Consider the following 23,065-nt stretch of genomic DNA (forward strand, 5'->3'; position numbering starts at 1 on the left):
TCCATTTTGGTTATATGGTGTGCATGAGTCACGACCTTCCAGAATGTTCGAGTACCGTCCATTGGAGTGTCGTGTAGGCCTCTACTAATTCGATCCACTATCCCGCCCTAGTCCACCCGATAATCTCCACTAGCCCACTTTAAATCTTTTTCTGCAATGGGCAAACTTTCAAGGGTCCTTTGGAGTTTTGGAGGAGAGCCAACTTCGAATTTTTGGTGGTTCACCTGCAAGGGTGGGCAGGTTGCTCACAATCCGTTGGTCAGGTTGCCACCAGCTATTGTGGCAGGTTTTGATGACGTCAAAAATTTAGTTGACTCGTCTCGACCATTCAGGATGACATGAGGGCGGTTTTTGCGGCGTTTCGACCAATCACAGAATTTCGTTACGGAGAAAACGGAACTTCATGACAACAATGTAAAAGCCTTCGCATTAAAACTGCAGTATTGTTTAAATCTTTTGCTCCGCTTGGGTTCCCACTGTTCCCACTACACTATTCCCACTGCGAGTAACTGATCAGTTCGCTCTTGGTCTGTTATATGCTAGCCGTATCCGTGAGCTGAGTTGGTAGAGCGACTGCTCCGGTGAAGCGGTGGACCCGGGTTACAGCCCTGGACCAGGACGAATTGTCTGTAACTCTACGAAGCTGCTTAGCTTTCCTCTGTAGTCGTGCGGCTGTGCTTGAGTGGATTCCAGTGAGTATTTTGCTCCCGTATTATAAAACGGGAGTACGCTTAGCGCAGCGCATTGAGGTTGTTGACAATGCAGCGCTCGTTCGAACCTCGGAATTGCTCTCGCTGGATCCGAGGCGGACACAGGCCTGGAACATGGCAGCCGATTTCTCCGTCGCGCTCTGTCCCGTGGCACGGATTCCAGTGGTGTTGATTAGCATTTCTTCGATAGCCCAGCGCGTGTGGTCTCTGAGCTGATAGAGGAACACCAGTAAAGAGGGAAACATAAGCGACGCCATTTCAGACTTGGAGGGGAGAACATTTGCCTTAATTACACAGAATTCGAATTAAAGGCAAGCTTTTCAATTAGTTTCTTGCCGACCGGACTAATGTACCACTTTGGATCAACACGAGGTTTGATTTTGGCGAATTTGAATTCAGAAGAATACAGAGACACTCTTTGTTTATGCTACATGGCGATAGTTGCGCTATACCACCTTAAAAATTGATCTCCATCACGTTGACACCAATTGTCTGGATTTCGAGCTAAGTGACAAGAATATACCTGCCTCCTAACTGCTATGTTTAGAACACTGGAAAGCGTTGTATTTAACTCATCGGCAACTTGGAGGGGGGGGGGGGGGGTATTGCTGCACTAGGAGAACGACGAACATTGGCTGAATTTATTTCGCATACCCTCAATCGTGAAACATAAGAGAGAGGAATGAGCTAAAGAGATCGAAATGCGACATAAAAATGGCAAGATAAACAGTACCAAAAACGCAAAATAAGAATAGGCAGCGTGATAATCTAAGTCCAATAAAAATATATTGAAAAAATTGGCAGTTGCTTAGCTTGGCCTAACACTGGAATTCAGCGAAAAGCAAGGGCGCTTCCCAAGCATCTCAGGCACGTTCATGGTAGCCTCGCTACATGCTCGCGAGAGCTGTTCTATATACACCCACACGACCACTTGGCCATGACCTGTACCGCATGGTATTACGACACCCCTACCAGGCAGTAATCACGTGGCTTCACATCACCCCATCGTATGTTCTTAGGTCAAAGGAGAAACCAAATGTCATATAATGTCAAGACAACTCAAGGTCTGAAGTCAAAAGCTTAAAAGTCATAGGTCCAGGTCATTTGTCACGGGTTCGACACCATAACTGTACCACATATGTTCATACGCGGCTAACGTGAACACCAACCAAATAGCCTAGCGTAGCGCGCTTCTAACGGCTAATGTGCTTGGGCAGAAGGTCGTTCAAGATCATTCTCCGGCCTACGCGACGACTGTTTTACCTAGCGTATGAAGCCTTTCGCTTCAAAAACGAGGTGTCAAGATGCAATAACAATACTGACCGGAAAGCATCGCCTGCGGAGCGCGCGTCTCTCTAAATATACAGAGCCAGGCGTAAACTTGCCTTGGACAGCGTGCTAGTGCCTCCTTCGAATCTGCTGCAAACGAACTTGTAGAAATTGTTGCACGGTTGGTAGGCCCAGTCGAGCGACTCGTTGATGAACTTTGCGGCCAGCCGGAAGGCGTCCGACGATGGTGTTCCGCCTCCGCGGCTGGTCGTCGATGTTGTTCTGGTGGTCGCCGTTGTTCTGGTGGTCGCCGTTGTTGTGGCGGTAGGTGCGGCAGTCCAGTCTGGTACTCGGGGCCCCGTGTACTTTGTCCATCTCCGCGTACTCCGGGTGGGCCAGGAGCGTGGGTTCCACCAGGTGTAAAACGTCCTTGTCGTCCTAGTATATCGCCGGCTCCACCGAGTGAACGCTGCCGTCGTGTTGGCTGAGGACGTGGAGGAAGAAACTATTGAAGCGAGAGCTTCACTACGCTAGGTTTTCAATAGGGCAGCGCAGTGCTGTCACGCGACAGATGTCACGTGTGTCAGGCGGCAACTTCCCCTTCGGACTGTGAGCAACCAATCTCCCTACCATGGCAGCTGGAGATTAAATTGGTGCTCGGCCGAGAGGCCACGTGACCTTTTAACTGCATCGGCTGATTCATCCATGTGAGCTCGAAGCGTCCCGTCTAACCAGCGACCCTTTTTTGCTTTGGACAAAGTGCGCACGCTCGAAAACCTGTCCCGCTTTTCACTCAGCTAACCAGGATAGGGAAAACGAGGTTCTGGTTAAGCTGCATGTACAAAACAAGCCAACAATTATTTAAATGATGTGAATCGTATGGGAATGCCATTTAATGAATGCTTTCTAGATATGTTATAATTTTCTTGAAGGGCACTGTGTAGGCCACTCTGCACGTAAGAACAAAAAAAAGCTCAACACGCTGAGTCCTAATTAGCCTACAATGGACACGCTAATTAGCCTACAATGGACTAAAAATGGAGTAAACTGTCCTGTAGCGCACTCCTTTTCCCTTTTAGTGGCCCAAGCCTTTCCGGGACTGGGGCGCCATGTGACTGACAGTCTCTGATAGGTCGAACAGCAGCCTCGGGCAGAAGCTCCTTTGGTTGATCACCTACCACGTGGACTTGTATCCCTTTCAACGCCGCCACACCTCCACGCTCATCACGCTTGTGATTCCAACTGAAACCAGCCCGTACACGTTCACGCACCGTTTCACACTGCTGCCTATAGGTGCACGTTTGGCTGGAAATTTCAACGGCGTCTTTTACTGCTTTTCTAGAGTCGCCAGGTTGTTTTGAAAGTGGGGGAGTCAATGAAAACAGGGAACGCTTTTATGTCCGCACGCCGTCAGACGGCGGGGCTCATTATCCAGCGCCCCCTGGTTAGCTATACCAGAGCTGCTCCGTCAAGGGCGTTCGTTGCACCTAAGATAGAGTGTCACTGCTCTAATAAAGGTTTTCGTGCTAGCACCACTGATTCGTAATAAGTGTGCGTTCGTTATAACTGCTAGGTTTTAAAATGGGCTCGGCGGTATTATGAAGTATGAAAATAATAAAGGCGTTTCCCAAGCGCGAAATATTTCAAGGCGGAGGTGAAGCCACCTGCTTCTTTCCTTGCTACTGGACGCATAGTTTCCCTCGGCAGCGCCGTGTCACCGGGGCTGGGAACCAGCAAGACTTTCTTAGTTGCGCCCCCGTAACTGGAACGGCATTCCGACGCGTAACTAGTGAACCTAAAGTTACCTTAAATGAACGCACAAAAGCAAAGTAAACATCAAATTTCAACGTGAAATTTACAGCAGCAAAGAAACGTTCTTGATCGCGAAATACAAAAATGGTCTATAGACTTTTTATAAACTATTGCCTTCCTATAGATATTTCTTTGTCTTCGAAGTCTACAGCCTTTCTACCTACAAAAGTCTAGTAAATGTATATGCCCATAAACCTCTAGGTCGTCTATACACAGTCTTTATGATATATATTCTCTATAGACTTTACTCAAGGGTTGTGTATAGGGAGTCTATAGACTTTACATATGGAAGACTAAGGAGAGTCTATAGACTGTCTAAAGAAAATTTTGTACGGGTAGGACGATGCACTTCTGCAGTCGATAGCTCCAAAGCGTCGCAGCGCGGCAGACGCGAGCAGCATACGAAACTCTATAATAGCGTTACGGAGAAGTTCCGTGACCAAGAAACAGTTAAGGACTCTGATGCAACTCACGCCGCGTATACCGGGGAGGGCGGGTTCGCCACGAAGGTGTGGTGCGGCTGAAATCGCGGGATTCTCTGCCAAAACTGTCGCTGGCGCCGGCACCACTCCTGTCTTCCGAATCCTTCCGCTCAGCATCTCCGTAGTCGTCGTAGTTGCCGTCACCTGCGAAGCAACGGGCTGTTATTGGACATTGTCTGCTTCACTAACCCATTACGAGTTCGCTTTCTGAAAGAGTAACTTTACAGCGAAAGCTGTTAGGCGCCCGTCTCTGGCTTGCGCGTAACCGTCAGCTAACCGATGGGTGCGTTAGTGACGCCACCGGCCGGGTGAATGTCTTTAAAGCACCTGCCTTATATCACGGTCAACCTGTGTCGCATAAGCCTACGGATGACTGTTTGGAACGACCGCCTGCCAGTGCATGGGTGCATCACGTGACAAATACGTCAGTGGTCACGCTATTAAACGCCTAAACTAAACTAAACGCCTTAACAGCTATTGCTCAATTGATGAAGAGTGGTAATCTGGGCCTGTCGGTTCATCACAGTAGAGGAAAATATGCAGCTATAAAAACGCATGGAAGACAGAAGAAAGACACACAAAAGCGGTGACAGCGCTTTTGTTTGTGTTGTGTTTGTGTCCATGCGTTTTTTGCGCTGCATATTTTCCTCTTCCATCGCTGAATCTCGCATTACACAGTCGCAACCGTCCTGGGAGTTTTTTTTAATCAGGGCAAAAAGAAATCGTCAGTTTCTAAGTGCAAACGACACGCACAACCAACGGCAATATTTTTTTCTGGGTAACATTCGTCAGTTTCGCTTTTTTGTGGAACTGTTGGCATCACATAGGAGATGTTCTTGATGGTGTCTACTGAATCTGAAACTATGCGATCGCCTTGTTGCAGTCGCTGGCGATGTGGACAACCGGTGGCAGTTTACAAGAGTAACTAAGTTCCAAATCATCGCCTTCAGTGAAAATACCATGTTGCGGCAATACCTTTGTACTGTACATTTCAACTGTACATTTAAATTAAAGTAGCCTCCGTCGCAAGAAAGTCGTAATCAATTCATTTTGACACGGCTTACATTGGGTGACAGTACGAATCCGGACTTGGCCCACAACAGACTGACGTTACACTCGAATTGCTTACTGGGCGAAAATAAAGGCATGAACAGAACGAAACTCGCCAGTTGCGAAATTCGCTGTGCGGGCGACGAAGACAGGTTGCCAGCCGCTCCCCTTAGAGCTTAATTTAAAGGTGATGGGCAACTACCGAGAAAAGCACCTACAGCACCAACGACAACCTCGATTAACGCGTTAACAGTTGCGCTGCTACTATCATTCCAGAGAGATAAGGCGGCCACTTACGTAACAAATTGATAATGCGCCGGCGGTGATCAGAGAACATAATGACGGAAACCATCCTCTTGCGGCAACCTCTAAAGCCCCCTCTAAACAAAACTCATTATTTCTATCAGCCGATGATCACTGAGGCATATTATATATTCTGTTTATCTCTATACACAATTAGGCCATTCTATCTGCTACATGGAGGGGAGGGTACATTCAGTGAATGCAATATAGTTCCTTGGGTGAAGCAAAACTTTCCAGTGAAGAAGTTCTATGCAATAAGTGTGGGTTCAGCCATTTTAAATCCGTAAATAGTTTTTTGGAGAAATGGGAATTATTGAACGTCACCTCGTAGCATGAAATAACTGCCGCGGTGGCTCAGTGGTTAGGGCGCTCGACTACTGATCCGAGTTCCCGGGTTCGAACCCGACCGCGGCGGCTGCGTTTTTATGGAGGAAAAACGCTAAGGCGCACCTCTTTTTCCTTTCTTCTTTCACTCCCTCCTTTATCCCTTCCCTTACGGCGCGGTTCAGGTGTCCAACGATATATGAGACAGATACTGCGCCATTTCCTTTCCCCCCAAAACCAATTATATATATATATATATATATATATATATATTATAAATGGATGTATAAAACAAAAAGTTGGCGGACGCTTAAGCTACGCCTTTAAGAGCGGGACGCGGTAGCATGTTGCAGCCATGCAGGGTGTCCACGGAGCGCCATCGCCAGTTCGGCGCGACGCCTTGCCCGTACGGTGAAACGGACGCGCGGAGCGGCAAACCACGTAGAAGCGCTCCCAGGCGTCTTGACAAAACGCGCGGGACTCAAATTGCAGTCGTAGTTCGTCGGCACGTCGTTCTCGACAATTGTGATGCCAAGAACGCCACCATAGCTTCAGCGCCGAACGAGCGGGCAGCAAGCCGCAAGCTTCGTGGTGAACGCGCCTTGGATGTGCTCTGCGTTGATAGCCGCTCAGCGCGCGATTCCTGCGTCCCTGCACGGCCCCGCTGCGCCTGAGCGAGACGAGCGGGATCCGCTGTCGTCGCGCGCTATCTGTTGGGGCAGCGGGGTACATTGCGATAAGGAGGAGGTGGCTGTTGTAGTGGGTGCCGCCTGATGGCGCTACGTGCGCGATTCTGGAATTTTTCGCTCACGGCCGACGCAGACGACACAGGCTTTTCTTCGACACGGGGCCCTTAACGTTATCGCGTTAAAATTGCAGTCTGTCAGGTTGGCATGAACTACACCCTGAAGCCGAAATAGGGTTCCTTGTAATATCATTGATGAAAATACTTGATAATTAATAATAGTAATAATTGGTTCTTGGGGAAAGGAAATGGCGCAGCATCTGTCTCATATATCTTTGGACACCTGAACCGAGCCGTAAGGGATTCGATAAGGGAGGGAGTGAAAAGATGAAAATACGTGAGCTTAGCAATTTTTCTGCAGTCAACACCAGTCGTGAACGAAGTTGTTAGAGTATAAATGTAACTGACAATTTATAAACATGTTGAAGTTCTTCTACGAGATATTGCTTGTGTCTATCCTTGATTAAGCTTGCTGATGCCAGGGTTTGTGGTACTATTAATTTTTATGCTTCTAGCTCGACATTCTATGCTGCATCTTTTCGTTTTCACCTTTTTGGACAGTTTTTATTTTGGTACTCCACAGATATCCTGATGGTCACTCCGGTTGAAGCTGAGATATATAAGGCTTATATATCTATTTAGCTTAAAGTTTGCTTTCAATCAATGTTGTTAGTTTTACACGGGTACACTAGTGGTGCGTTCTTCTCTTACCCAATCATTGAAGTTGACTGAGCACAATTATTTTTGTGGCCAACAGTCCTGACCGATAATACAGGACTGTAAAAGCAGCTTTCTTCCTGTCACCAGTGCTGCGGTACCGCTGCTACACAGTCGTTTTACTGGTGGCGTTAAAATTTACGTCCCATGAATGGGTCGTGCAGTTAACCGACCACGGTTTATATCACCCTTTCTTACAGCAAATCTCATCGTATCTCAACATCACGGGATAATTTTTTTTTTTTATGTGAACAGGCTGCCACGACCGCACATAAAGCGGGTGGGCGAAAGGAGCGGCGACAGAGCGGCGGCGCTGCGGTCCTCAGCTCTCGTCGGCTGCTAAGAAAACCGGGGGTGACGAGAACCCACGCCACCGCTACTCTCCTCTGTGTGAGGGACTTTTAGAATACGGTGACGCTATCGGTTGGGGGGTAGGGTAATAGTGGGGGCCCAGTGCGTAGGTGTAGGACCACAGCCGGAGGTAAGGGTGTTATTGTCCTGCTCCTATGCACTAGCCCCCACTATTCAACTACTATTCAAGTGAAAAGCGTCACTGCGCTAGGTAAACGAGTCGTCGCGTAGGCCAGACAATGACACTGGACGACATTCAGCCCAGCCAAGTTAGCAGTGCATGACCATATGCGGTACAGTTATGGTGTCTAACTCTTGACCACTGAACTTTACTTTACCTAGAGCGGCTGTCGAGAGCGTGTAGCGGAGCTGCAATGGACGAGCCTCAGAGGCTTACCAAGCGTGTTTACTTTGACGCTGAATTCCAAGATTAGCCAAGTTGAGCCACTGCCAGTTCTTTACCGCTTTATTACCCGATAGCATCGCCATATCGTAAACACCGCTAACAACTCTCCTAATAGCGCGATAACCAGTAACGACCGCGTGGCTACTTTTGACAGGACGCTGTAAAGCAGTTCAGTGACTAAGTGCTTGTTCTGAGTCCCGGAGGCCACAATATTGCCCTATATATACTTAAACCTGGCCACATTCCTGGTTTTTACCCAGAACGGTGCGTTCCGCTTCCATATTTCACCGCGAAATTTCCAGTTCAGAAAATGCCGAGGAATATGTAAAGGTTTAAGCCTGGTCTTCACAAAGTCCAGCGCTCACATCAATCTGTTGCGAGAGATGCTTCAGGGGTGCTCTCTAGGCGACGTTCCTGTAGTTACTCTATAGGACTCATGTCGACGCCCTTACCAGCGCGTGACATTTCGAGGACCACGAAGGTGGTCAGGCCGACAACTCCGACGGCGACGAGGCAGAAGGCGATGCCCATGAGCGCCATCTTGAGGTCGTGGTCTCTGCAAGGATTTGTTTCGTATCACGCTGAAGCCGATCACCGCACGGCTTAGTGCGGAATGGCATGGCTCAGATACGCATCAGACATGTATCAAATAATTTATTGTTAGAACGGTTTTGGGGCCAGCGTTATGGTCCTTGGCGTGAGAATAAAGCAATTTGGGTGTTCATGCTAACTAAACTGAAATGCGACCATAGCACTGAGTCCATTTGAATCAAGACGGAATAAAAACTATTACTTCTCCGTAGAAAGTTACATAAACCTCATGCAGGTGAGAACGCATATCGTTGTACATCAATTGTCCGGCAAACAATGGAATAAGCAGTTTGAGTCTGCAGACCCCATCAGAAAGATAACTAAGATAGGGCGTGTTCAGAAATTAGCTCTTCGGTTCGCATTCATACCTGCCTCGGTGGCTCATAGATTAGGCGCTGGGCTACTGATCCGGGGTTCCCGGGTTCAAACCAATCAATCAATATCTATTTCTTCTTCAGAAATAGATTAAACGAGGACAAGGAGGGCTCGAAGAAAATGTAGAAGTTTCCACTTGACGAGCTTCGCACCCCCGACCGCCGACCCGAGTTTTTCCACTGTCTAAAAGCGGAACGGAAACGGAGTGGGAGGCGGGGGTGGTGAGGGAGGCAGCGGGGACCACCAATAGGGGTTGGGAGGAGGTCGGCGACCTGAAGACGTCATATCTGTCTGGAGCAATCGGCGAATTTTGTGACAAACCACAACGCCGGGATTGTCCGAATTTGGGTTTTGTTCCCTGATGAGGCTTATATTGCCCTTCCAGTAATACAAATGAAATAAGTAAGCCTTACCCTCTTTTGGAGTCTTCTGAAATATTGGAAAAAATGCGTTAGGCTCGACAAAAAAAAATATTTGAAAATATCTCTAAGCAGATAGGCGAACATCGAAAAAATGGAATCCAGGCGACAGCTTCACACAACATTGATAGGGCAGGCCGTAAAGGAAAAGCTCTCTTTCTATTCACCTGCAAACCAACGTACACACGCGATTAGGCTGGTTTTGAACGATGCATTGTTTGCAGTCAATGGGAGCATTCATGGGAGCGGAGAGAAACCTTCAGCATGAACTGCTCATCATTACTTGACCTGTCTATACTGCAGTGTTCATCACGTAGCCTACTAATCACTTGAAGATGTCTATCTCGCACTGACACGAGACGGGGCTGCAAGAGTCAATCACCGCCTTGACACAAAAGAACGGGCGAAAAACAGTGAAAACCAAGTGCACGTGCTGGGGGTTCTTTCGCTGTTTCAGCAATGGAATTTCTGCAGAACACGTTCCTCGGCAAGTTGGTTCATAGCTTGAGTAGATGAAGAGCACAAAAGCACGGCTAACAGGAAAAGAAAGACACCAGAGAGGTGCTATACTTGCCACTCTAGTTGCAAGTAGTACATGTCCGGTGCCTTTCTTTTTACCGTGTGCTGTGTTTTCGTGCACATAATATACTCAGTTTAATAAAGGAGTCGAGGATGCAAAGTTGTATCGACTGAAAGAGGAGCGTACGTGATATGTAATTTGCAGGTTAAAATTAATCGCTTTTGCACAAAACAGGCGCCTTCCATGCTTACCTGGAGTTACGGAGTCATGGTCATCATAGATGAGGTGTACGCTCGACTCAAGTGGCGAGCAATAACCTGCAAACAGCCACGAACACACACTGAATATTTAACTGAATATGTCTTACTCTGGCTCAGGATGCCATCCCAAACAACGTAGCTAATCAATGACGCTGCATTGCGGTCACTGTGCAAGGGGATCGGATATATCAGGCAACGCTATTGCAGACAAACATATACTCACTCATTGTGAGGATTCACTAGAAAATTCTTCGGAGAACAGACGCTGGCAGAAACGCTGCTGTCAGATCAAGAGTGCAAGATACGCCCGAAGTGATCCTGGTAGCAAGGCCGTCAGTGCCAGAGCTGAAATGAAGCCACGCGATTAATATCGAACTCAGTGTCGTAATCTTCTACTTCAGCGTGCAAGGTGATAAATGGACTTATTTTCTAACGTCACATTTCCTTCTCGTTTAGTTTCGCCATCTGCCATTCGTCGCTGCAGCCGCTGCGGTGGCTCAGTGGTTATGGTGCTTGGCTGCTGACCCGAAAGATGTGGGTTCGATCCCGGCTGCGGTGGTCAAATTTCGATAGAGGCGAAATTCAAGAGGCACGTGTACTGTACGATGTCAGTGGACGTTAAAAGAACACCGGATGGGGGAAGTTTCAGGAGCCCTTCACTACGGCGTCCCTCATAGCCTGAGTTGCTTTGGGAGATTAAACCCCTATAGACCAAACCAAACCATTCGTCGCTGCTGTCAGTGGCTTACGCCATGGGGGATGGCAGCAACAAGACCTCGATGCCACTTACTGCACCACTCCCACGAGTCAGTTACAAACCGGGTCGGCGCCGACGAATGGCGTTGGGTGCCTAGCAATGGTGCCATGCCCATATCAGCCGTGCCTGTGATTAACGGTTTTCTTCCTCATCTCTTTTCACTATCATCATGATTGACATCACGACCGAATGATATTTGGACGAAAGGAAATGTTACAGAAAACACGCCCTTTGACGAGTAACGTGGTATACTGACAGAGCCTGACTAATCATGGCAAAAATCCCGAGGTTCTGAAAGCCTGAGTGAAGACAAGATGACGGACTATATTTTTTAATAATAGCGAAAAGCCAGGCTTGGTTTCGGTTAACTCATGTTCACAGAATTGCAGTGTAGCTTGTTGGATCGTTTGGGACATGGTTCAAGGTGAAGACCGACGAGGCAGCGCCGGAACAGAGGAACAACGTCTTCACTATGCACTGCTTTTCACGTGAAAACGTTCTGTTCCATTTGTTCAATAAAACATGATGTTGGTTGTTAGATGCGGGCCCCTGGTTCGCCTGTGCCGCCTCTCGCCAAGGTCGGTGTCCCCGAGTTCCGGATCGGGAGACTGCTGTTGTGGGGGTGACGAACAGATGAGAGGGGCTTCGAGGTGAAGAAGAGACTGAAAGGGTTTATTTACATTTTTACAAAGCTCGAAAGAGTGAATCGGGAGCTGGCGAACACACGCCAGATCACTGCTTAAATAGTGTCCCCTGTCCCCAGGTCCTTAGTTGGGGAATCTAGTTCATTAAAAATGCGTCGAATCCCTGTGATGTAGATCACGTGTCCAGTCTTCCGGGTCCGCCTTCCAGGACGCCCCCAGCCACACATTCTTGCCACTTCTGGCAGATTATGGTCCGCGCTGTCCAGGCTTCAGTGATGAATAGCCCGAAGGGGGTCCCATGGCAGCGTCGAAGGTCAGTCCCCTGCACTTCACAGCGGTAGCGTGGGAACGAAAGGTTTCCACCGCAGTTTGCAGAAGCTTTCACGTGGAGCGTGGGACCGAAAGGTTGCCACTGCAGTTTGCAGAAGGTTCCACGTATAAGGAAAAGCACTGTCTAAGACGAAGTTGTTTTCGAAGCACGAGGATTCCGGCGACGTTGGCTTAGTCAAACCCGGCCGCATTTGCCACGGCTCATTTGCAGTCCCGCCGCTCGCCGGCTCCCCCGTCGTCCCCTCCGGGAGAAACGGGTGGGTCCGGCGTTGAGAGCAAAAGACAGGTTCACCAAAGCCGTTCTCAGACAGCGGAGGGCCGTTTCACCCCGTAAACAGCAGGGGGGAAGGGGGGGGGGGGAAAGGACCCTTGTAGACGCCACCACCTGCACTCGTGGCGCTGCAACCACATCGACGGCCCTTTGAAGCCTCTGTAGATTGATGATTCCCAGTGGATTGAATATTCTTGGCATGTTGGCGTCTCCAAACGTAACATGGTAGTGTTGGCGATTCACACCAGGAGCTAAGACAGCGCAAAAAAGGCAACCACAGAATAGAAGACGACACGGCACAAAAGAGTGCTACTATAACTTATGTATTTTGTCAGCTAGTCACATTTATATGGGTGGTCACATCACGTGTCACAGCATTTTCCACATGACAGGGGGATCTTGTACACCACTCCCAAGGCACATTTAACAAATGCTTCTTCATGTTGGTTTTTGCGAACGCGCTCGCCCTCGCCACAGATGCGGGGGCGTAGCTTAGCCAACTTATTTGTCGCAGAGAAAACGAGCGACACATCGTGCCTGCTGGCCGAAAAAAGTGGCCCCTTCACAGGTGTAGATATTCAAAACAGGCGATATAAAAGCTACGCTTGTTTTTTACCTTAAATCATGCCCCAAGTTTTCTTTGTGTATCCCGTTACTTGAATTTTTTGATGGTGTACTTTTGGTTGGCTAATCTCTAGATCAGGGGTGGCCAAACTGTGGCAAGCGAGCCGTATGTGGCTTCTTGAGGGGGCAAGCGTGGTTCGCGATTCTTTCAATCACTCCCCCCCCCCCCCCCCCGCCTCCGTTCGCCCATATTTCGGCTTGTACAACGATTCCTGACCGAAGCAAACATTAGTGAGTACCAATGTTGAGGAGCTTCATAGTGATTTGCAATCTCAGTGTGAAGATATCAAAGAACTCAAAGCATGTTTTGTGCTTCTAAACAATTCCTTAATGGTGCGTTGGCTGCTATCTAACCATGGCAAGCTTCGTCGGAGATGCTGACGTATTCTAAATGCTGCTCCAGGAACTCCAAGAAGAGCGGGTTGGAAGATAATGCGATCTGCAGAGGCTGCCGAATTCAGGCGGAAGCAGGTGCCAGAAGTAAGGTATCCCGTTCTCGAGCATGCTGGCCAGAAACTTCTGTCAACGTTTGGGTTCATCTACTGCTTTCAGGCACTCTTCTCAAGAATGAAAGTCAAAAGAGCGTGGGACCGTTACGGAAGAATATCTAAGTTGCTCCCGACTGCAACCACTTCATTCGAGACAGACTTCAAGGCTTCACGAATGCAGCAGCACAATGCAGGGGCACAATGAGCATTCGCTGCCTGCACACTAAACAATTTCTCACCCTTTAGGGTGTAAATCAGCTGTCCCCAGACGAACACCCTTTTCCAATTGTTCGGTGCTAAAAAAGGGTGCAGAGATCAGCAGACTTAATGAAGGGTGTACTTAATGATGCTTTAGAGGATGTAATGGTTGCACCCTCATTAAAGGGTACTATTTTTCTATAACACCTCTACGAATGCATGTTTGAAGGGTGCTCCACATCGACTCACCCATGAAGCAAAAGCATTGGATTGATGCGCGCCATCGAAACTTTCATGTTTTGCGCCCTTCCTGAAGGGTGCTGATCTTTGCACCCTTTTTAGCACTCAAAGGGGTGTTCGTCTGGGGACAGCTGATTTACACCCTTAAGGGTGAGAATTTGTTTAGTGTGTGGCTGGCACTCGCTGTGACCGCCAGCTTTGTTGGACGAAATAAAAAAATTGTCATGTCACCTTTGGTTGCGGCTCTTGACAAAGATTATTCTCATAGCTTTTCGCCTAAGCCTACCTGACCCCCCCCCCCCCCCCCGCCTCCCGCCAAAGTCTAGATATTAAAAACGGGCGAGGTAATTGTATCCTCCAACCTTCTTAAACCTGCCGTTTAGAAGTGCACTGGGCACATTTACTGAAAAGCAGCATATATTGCCAGGTAAGTCTTTTACACGGTCTTCTTTTCAGAAATAAGAAATGCGTGCGTGGAATAAAGTGGTGCGATGACTTTATAGAGGCCAGCTTTCAGTCTTGAAAGAAGCTCCTCGTCTATCTTATGCATTTATGTCCCGCATTTATAACGGTCACTCAAAATGGACCTATGTTATAGTAGTCAATTTCGCACCCGAGGGCATTCTAAAGTTTTTGGAATGTGGAAACTACCGACCCTAAAAATGCCAGCGCTTGAACGGTGCTACACGCCTACACATGCATAGGCGATAACGTATGTTTTTGTTGTTACACTCTTTTGCAATGTTATGTTTTTTCGGAAAATCAAAAAATTTGGAGAAAAAACTAACAGACTGCAATGTAATGCAGCAAAACAAATTGAACAATATGAAGACCTTGGTCGGTGCTAGGCCGTGAGGACATTACGGTGGTCGGGGCACAAACACGCCCGTCATTCCAATCGATGGTGTCATACGGTATAGTGGCAGTCTGCCGAGGGAGACCATGCATCACCAGAAGGCCTAGGCTATATCGCAGTGCCTCAGAACCGTTTAAAAATGTAATCGTCTGCGGACATTTGTTGAGCAACTGATACGTGAAACTTTAGAAGCGTTGCAGGTAAAAAGCTATCCCTTTCGTCTGTTCAGCGTTACTTTTGCTTTACTTCCAGCGAAGGAATGTCTACTTAAAATGACAGCGTCGAACGTTAGATTTCGTCACAGTCCTTTCGTTTGCGTGGTATTTTACGTTGGCGGCCTCCCACTTGCTACTTATTCTGTGCGCAAACCAAGGAAATGTCGAGTTCGGAGCCGCCCGTAAAAAAATCGCTGTTATCTTCCTAGAAGTGCTAAGCATTACGCCGGACCTCTGTATGCTTATTGGTGCCGACAGCCTTACTGGGCACTACCAGCCTCAGTAGGCGGCTGGGGCCCCGATGCACTCGTCCCTCGACAGACTGAAGCGACGCTAAAATCAGAATATAAAGATATGAAAAGCTTCGTGGACTAGGTCTTCACACGTTCATCTGGGTTACACCTCACACAGAGTTAACTGGTCATGGGAAGCGCTGCACTGGTTTAGCGCTGGCCACCGATAGCGTGAGCACGCTAGCCCTGAAAGCGCAAAGGACAAAAACAGGATATGTTGAGCTCACCAGAGCCGTAGCCAAGATGAAGATGCCACGTAGCAGGAACCACCCAGCAAGCACCAGAGCCTGGTAGTCGGAGAAGGTTTTTCACTGTAGTGCCTGAGGCTCAGCTAGCAGATAGGAAAAGAACCGACCGTCAGCGATGAACAAAATGGCTGAACTGATTGCAACGGCTCGCGGCACGAGCTGCTGCTTCTTCTTTCAAGCTGCTGTTTTCTTGCCGACTCTGCATTGCTTGCGAAAAATATGAACCCGTGTCTTGTTTACCTTTAAAGAATAATATGATTAAAGTTAGCACGAGTGTGGCGAACAGGGCTTGTTGGTGAAGGTTCACGCTTAAAACAGCCCGAAAGGCGGGGAAAAAATAAGGAGACAAAGCAAGCGCTGACTGACAACTGGCAGATTTTATTCCAAGCACAGGAAGATATATAGGTTCAAAAAGATGAAACAAAAAACACGGTTATAAGCAGGAATTGGTGCACAACGCGGCATGACAAGAGAAGGGCATGTGCCTGCAGCCGGGCTGCTAAGAGGGTCTCAAGAGAAGAACCGGAAACTGCAAAAGCTACAAAAACAACAAAGAAAAAACAACCTACCTGGATTAAACAGTTGGCAACAAGACGATTGTTTAATATAGCTAATACCTAGTGGCAGGGCACGCGTCTCAAAACTAGTTATCTAGAAATGCGATTACAAAATTTAGTGGCAAGATTACTCGCTTCCTGGAGGAAACGTAACACATGCCACGCAGATGGACAAAGACCACAGTACGCGCATGAGTCGTTTAAATAAGGTTTCCTTACCCGTCTTCTTTTCCTTGAGAAGGAGGAGGGAAGGAATAATAACCGTTTATCGAATTCAAGGACTGTGTCTCTATTTTGGCGGTGTTCGGGTTCTTTTGGCGCGCGCGTACTATATGACACTACTTGGACGTTCGTGGCAGTACTTGGATGTGGCTTGATACAGGCCACAATTGATTCTGCATCCTATGCCGGGGCTGGGGAACGTGTGAGTTTGTAGCCTCTGCAGCGTTGTTTCCTCTTCTTTGTTGAGTTGTTTCCTACCTTATGGGTATCTTTCTTTCTATAGTTTGCAATGCTCCAGAGCGTTTCTCTACTTGGTTGGAGGCTCCCCTAGTTCAGGGAAGCCAGCGGTGCCTTGGACTAAAGGGCGACCCCAAGCGCGACCACAAGCGGCGGAAAACGGGCTCCTGCCGCAAGGATATCAGTGTAACTAGAAAAGACGTGATTCCATATGCTGAGCAAAATGCTGAAAAGAACGGCTTTGTATTTTTCAAATAAGCTATTCTTTATTGAATGACGACCGAGAAGACAAACTATTCTTTGCGACCCCTTCCGGAACCGTAATAGTTAACCTGTTTGAACCTCCCGTGCATCCTGACGTCAACCGACGCATAGCGGCTAAGCCTAGCAGCTTTGAAAATCCAGAAGCGTTCTGAAAATCAGGCGCGTTTCATCGCTAAAATTTTGCGTTGCGGGCATCTTCAGACCAAGCGAAAGCTCCGCGAGACTTTTGTTTGCCGTGAACGTGAGGCAGAATGTAGCCGCAACGACGAGTTCGTGATGAGCGGGGATCGAAAGGCGCGGCCCTGTTGTAGAAGCGGGCGGAAGTCAGACGCGGTTGCGCCTTGATTGGTCCGCGCTGATAGCCCACGTTGGCCGCTTCTGGCCAGCGGTTGACCGCCGCGCGAACATAGCTAGCCCGGCTTGATTGACGGAGAACAGCCGCTGGCGGCCGCCGGGCAGCCGTTAACCAGTTTTCCGCAAGAAAAACGCTCTATGTGGGCCGCCCTTAAACGGTCCCTGAAAAGAGCGTTTGAGTTTGTCTATAAAATTCTCGCATTAAGTACAGCACAGGCCACCGACAGTTCGTGCCGCGTACAATACCGCAAAAGCGGGCCGATAATTTACGATGCAATTTTTAAATCTGCCGTTTGCGCACCTAGCGGAGACCTGCGCTGCTGGGCTTTCGCCCCAATCCGCGCTCGTTAGTTCAGCATCCGCACTCCTTACGTCATGTAGCGCTCGTCACGTCGGCAGAGAACTGCTAGCATTGGGCCCGAATTATGAACCTCTCTGCAATTGAGACCGCTCTAAAATGCCCGCTATTATTGGTCGCCGGCGCACTTTTGAAAAGTTGCGTCAGGGGAAGCTGCAATGGCGTCACTGACGAGAAAAAAACACATGACGTTGCACACCTAATTATTCCCGCGGTTTTAAACTTTATTTGCGAGCGCTAAGAGTCGATATACAAAGTTTCAGAGGTAAAATGGCGCCGTCTGCTATCTATGGGTGCTGGAGCGTCTGCTATCTACGGGTGGCGGAAGCGGCAACGTCGGCGCCAGCAACGATCAAGGACGCTGCACGAGGACGCGTATTACTTGCCGGACGAGCTGTTCCGTCGCTTATTTCCACTGCATAAGGAGAAAGTGGAGTGGTTGTGCGGCGAAATTGCACGAACTGCGGGGCGTATGGACGAGCGCTTTGTCGGTGCGGCGGCAGGTTCTGTTCGCTCTCCGTTTTTGTGTTTTTGCCTCTGGGGGCTTTCAAATGTGCGTCGGCAACGTGCATACCGTAGGCCTCGCACAACCGGCGGTCAGCAAGTGCGTGTGGCGTGCGGCACAGAAGAGATGGGTGCGTTTCCCGGTGTACTCTGAGGAAAAAGCGGCGGCGAAGGCGACCTTCCGTCGCCAAAGCACCATCCCCGGCGTCCTCGCCTGCGTCGACGGCACGCTGATTGCCCTCAAAGCGCCGCGGGGAGACCCTACAAATAGCGCAGAATTCTGGAGCCGCAAGGGATACTACAGGCAGAACAACATGATCGTGAGTGGACTGCTTTTCTGAGCGCATGTCTTCGAAAGCTGCGACCTCGACAATGGAAGTTCACGACTGAGTTTGTCTTTGTTTCTCGCAGATCTGCGCCACAAACATGAGTATCCCTGTCGTGATGCCTTTTCTTGGCATTATTCATGGCTGCGTCGGAAGGGGGAGCACGGACTGGTGGAGGATGAAGATTTTCTTCCGAGCAAGCAGCCTGTTCATCATCGGGTGACTTCGACCGCACATATTAAGCTACAGTACTGCGCAGTGGCTCATACCTAAATGAGGCGGGTTATAACATTGAAGACATGTAACAGTATGATGTATTGTATTGTACTTTTGTGTATTTACTGTTATTACCGGAGCAGAGGCACAAGACACATTGTTAACAAGTGAATCGTATTTACTGCGTAAAACACCTAGGCAAAAGAGGTGTGCACATCCCCAGTATTGTGTAGGATATCACAGTACATCGTTAAGCTAGAAGGTTGTGCTTACAAAGGTAGCCCTTAGTCATTAAGCTTCTACATGCCCATGAATGTTATGCTCAGCATTCTGGCTTTGAGCTGCGTCGTATGAATCATTTATTACACAGACAACAACACGCTTAACGGCACATTTTGGCCGTGCAGGAAACAGCGGATATCTACTGGAGCCGTGGCTGCTCACACCAGTGTCAGGGCATCCTGGTGCAAACACAGCAGAAGTGCACTACAACGCAGGACATGCCTCCATTCGATGTGTTGTGGAACGATGTATTGTTCTGAAAAGCCGCTTCCGGTGCCTTCAAAGGTACCGGACACACTACGAGTCGGAACAGGCGGTAGTCATCAATGCAGCGTGTGCTTCGTTGCATAACATCTGTCTTGACGAAGCCCTGGCAACAGACGAAGATGCCACTACCGATGACCCTGACAACAATGGGCCACCTCTACTTACCGGGTACTTGGAGAAGTCAGGATCCCGCATGTCCTACCTGCGTGGTAGAGCCATGCGAGACCACATAGTTGGCCTCTTTGCCACAACTAGTGGGCAGAGGCAAGCACACCATCAGATGTTGCGGCGACAGCGGCAGCGGCAACAGCAGCAGCACCACCACCGGCAGTAAGTTTTACATCATCTGGCGCCTGCGGCTGGAATGACTGACCGGGCTGGCGTGGCGAGTTGTCGCAGCCACTCTTGCTACTGGCAGTGCCAATGCCTTGTGTTAGTGCGTGAGCCCTTGTGTGATATCATGCCCCTGGCCACAGGTAGCCACATTCCAGAATTTCTAAAATAATTTTTTTTGAGTGTGCTTGAAAGCCTCCAGTGGTAAGATATAAAGTGCACACACCAGCTGCTCCACCACCGAGAGTGTTCACCAGTGTGCCTTTCAGTGCATCAGCAAGCCTCCAACACAGCTACTACACTTTCTCCGTCTCAGGTCGAAAAACATGCCGAAACAGCTCGTCCAACAAGTGAAATGCATCCCAAGAGGATTCTAAGAGGATTCTGCCGTGGGCTAGTTGGTTCATACTTTCAACGACACAGATTGACACAGTGCAACGGAACGAGGACGAGAAGAAACACGAAACGCTGGACAGCGCCCTTCCTGTGTTTCGTGTTTCTTCTCGTTCTCGTTCTGTTGCGCTGTGTCAATCTGTGTTGTAAAACACAGCAGGGAAAAAGAATAATGCAGCATCAACAGTGATTCGCATGTGCCCTGTCTAGTGCTGCACAGATTATGCTGCTCAGAGATTGCCCAAAAACCGTGGTATCTTACACTGTGACCAAACGGCCGAGTTGGCTATGCATTTTTTTAAGGGCAAACAGTGCAAAAGACATAGCCGGAAACCAGAGGAAACACAGGACGAGCACTCTTCCTATGTTTTCTTTCCTTTCCGTCTAAATCTTACGCGCTGTTTGCCCTTAAAAGAAAAAAAAGCTTCATCTTGACTGCAAGCTTGAGTGCTAGTAATTACATGTCTGGCATGTTGTGCATACTGTAGACCCACTGCAGGTTTGCACTTTTTACTGAAACACATTACATAACTGCTGGAATGCACAGCAAGTGTTACACAACACATACCTGTTCGTAGAATTTACTGGGCTAAAAATTCATACTACGTGTACAAGACACACGCGTATCACAGACGATGATGCCAACATGGCTACGTTTGAAGTTGTAAAGGGACCCACAAATGAGAGCCATTAACATTGTTGCATCATACCTTTAAAGGCGGAGCTCAAACGTCACTCAATTTTTTTTGCCTGCATTCCACACCATTCAACACCAGGACACCAGAATTGTCTTTGGACGAATGCTGACAAGCCTCATTTTTCATCCAGTCTCCTGAGGATAAAACACGTTACAGTGCACACAATGGAAACTGTACTGAAAAGCAGGAAAAGTAATGCGAAAGTCATTCAGGAACATCCGAACAAATTTAACAGGCACAAAATCGAAGTGTTCAAAACTTATTCAGAATCCCCACATTATGAAACTCCTCATAGCTACATTCACTTCGGAACAGTTTGCCCCAAATATTGCACCTGGAAATGAAACAATGTATGAGGCTTCGCTCATCCGCAATCTAAGCGACGAAGCAATAGTCCAGCTCACGGAATACCTAAATGAACTATGGGCCACAGGCACCGTCCCCAATGACTGGAAGCACGCGGAGGTGGTCATGATACCAAAACCAGGCAAAAAGCTTCAGATAGAGAACCTAAGACCCATCTCGTTAACATCATGTCTAGGCAAACTCTATGAAAGAGTCATCACGAAAAGAATACAGCAACACCTTGAAGACGAGGAACAATATCCTCAAAGTATGTTCGGCTTCAGAGCAAACTTGTCCACCCAAGACATCCTCCTACAAATCAAAGAGGAAATAATAGACACAATTCCGAAAACAGAAGAAAATATCGTAATGGCCCTGGACATCAAGGGAGCTTTTGACAACGTCATTCATGAAGCAATCATGGAAGGAATCAACAATACCAGGTGTGGGAGAAGAATCCGCAACTATGTAAGGGCCTTCCTGTCAAACCGCACGGCCACGGTGGGACTGGGAGACCTAAGAAGCGAAACATTTAACGCACCAAACAAAGGAACTCCACAAGAATCGGTGATCTCACCGGTCCTGCTCAACATGGCAATGATCGGCCTCGCACGCAAGCTGAGCAAGATCGAAGGTATCCAGCATGCCATGTATGCGGATGACATCACTGTCTGGGTCGACCAAGGGTCACTTGGCCGAAAAGAAGAACTATTGCAGAAAGCAGCGACATGCGTAGAGGAATACGTCAGGGCTAGAGGACTCGCGTGCTCAACCGAGAAATCGGAAATTCTGCGGGTCGGAAAGAAGCCAACGCCGGAAGAATTGACAGTGCGTTTGGAAGGACAGACCATTCTAGAACGAAACATGATATGAATACTGGGTATGTGGATCCAAGGATACAATAGATGCAGCCACACACTCAGTCTCCTAAAACAATCAACACAGCAAGTCAGCAGAATGATCACGCGAGTCTCACAGAAAAGGCACGGGATGAAAGAGGGAGATACAGTAAAGCTGATTAAAAGCCTCGTAATCAGCCGGATCACCTATTCCCTGCCGTATCACCACATGACAAAGAATGAGAAGGAACAAGCGGACACGCTTATAAGGAAAGCCTTCATAACAGCGCTAAACCTACCAAGAAATACATCAAATGAAAAACTCTTGATGCTGGGCATCCACAATAACTTCGAAGAGCTACGAGAGGCGCAAGCTGGATCGCAACTAACCAGACTCCAGCAGTCGACCACTGGCCGTGCGCTCCTCCGCAGGTTAGGGTATAGCAGTAAAGAAACAGAAGGCAGAGTAGCAAACATACCAGACGAAGTCAGACAAACCATCAGGGTCTGCCCCTTACCGAGAAACATGGACCCAAACCTGCACGGGGCTAGACGAGCCGCTAGGGTAGAGTACGTAGAAAAACACTTAGCTACCAAAGAAAACACGGTATACACGGATGCAGGCCTGTATCCGTGGAACAGGGACACCAAAGAACATAGAGTTACATCAGTGGTCGTCAACCAGAGCCTAGAGGCGGTCACGTGTGTAACAACCAAAAAGTGTTCGGTAACCGAGGGGGAAGAAGTTGCCGTAGCTCTGGCAGTAGCTGTAGCGAACCGACTAAATAAATCACTCACGATTCTGACGGACTCGAAAGCCGCGTGTAGAAGCTACACGACGGGAAGAATATACAAGGGAGCACTGCAAATCATCCTCCATGCAGGGCCTCCCAATACATCAATACAACACAGAATTTTCTGGATACCTGGACACGCCGGAGTGGAAGGGAACCTGAGGGCAGACAGTCTAGCTCGCGAGATGACCCACCGAAGTCAGAGGAACAAACCACAACGGTAGAACCCACATATGCAGAAATACTAAATTACCATAGAGGAAGGAGACTGACGTATCCTCCACCACACCCGTTGCTGACACAGCACGAGGCAGTGGGATGGCGAAGATTACAAACAGGTACCTTTACAAACCTACACACACTACATAAGATGTATCCATGACAATACATTGACAAATGCACGTGGTGCGGGGCAACCCCCACGCTATATCATATTACATGGGAATGCAGACACAACTATGCATTCCATAAACTATAAAAGCCCAGTGCAAAACAGTGGGAGGGCCTGCTCACCAGCAGCGAGCTGGCGGTCCAGAGAGGACTCGTGCAGCACGCAAGCGAGGTGGCAAAGCTCAGCG

The 23,065-nt window shown here is 48.5% G+C and overlaps 2 protein-coding genes across 2 annotated transcripts in view; both read right to left on the reverse strand.

The window, feature by feature from the left end:
- Window positions 1–916, reverse strand: part of LOC144133457 (neprilysin-3-like) — a 44,035-nt gene extending 43,119 nt beyond the window's left edge. The window contains exon 1 of the mRNA XM_077666555.1: window positions 779–916. Within this exon, the coding sequence (XP_077522681.1) occupies window positions 779–889 (111 nt within the window). The 5' untranslated portion in view covers window positions 890–916. The remainder of the gene's footprint in view (window positions 1–778) is intronic.
- A 3,325-nt stretch (window positions 917–4,241) lies between these two features.
- Window positions 4,242–10,653, reverse strand: LOC144134530 (uncharacterized). Its single transcript, XM_077667438.1, has 5 exons — window positions 10,558–10,653; window positions 10,326–10,391; window positions 9,549–9,564; window positions 8,622–8,725; window positions 4,242–4,417 (listed from the first exon to the last, which is right to left on the reverse strand). Exons 1-5 carry the CDS (start codon window positions 10,559–10,561, stop codon window positions 4,242–4,244), a joined length of 366 nt encoding a protein of 121 aa, XP_077523564.1. The 5' UTR covers window positions 10,562–10,653.
- Window positions 10,654–23,065: the final 12,412 nt, after the last annotated feature.

This window comes from Amblyomma americanum, chromosome 5, assembly GCF_052857255.1.
Source record: "Amblyomma americanum isolate KBUSLIRL-KWMA chromosome 5, ASM5285725v1, whole genome shotgun sequence".
In the NCBI taxonomy this organism is placed as follows: Eukaryota; Metazoa; Arthropoda; class Arachnida; order Ixodida; family Ixodidae; genus Amblyomma; species Amblyomma americanum.

Coding starts and splice junctions, on each gene's coding strand:
- LOC144134530 (XM_077667438.1), bottom strand. Junction 4,418..8,621: donor CCTCGAAATGTCACGCGCTG/GTAAGGGCGTCG, acceptor GTTGCTTCGCAG/GTGACGGCAACTACGACGAC.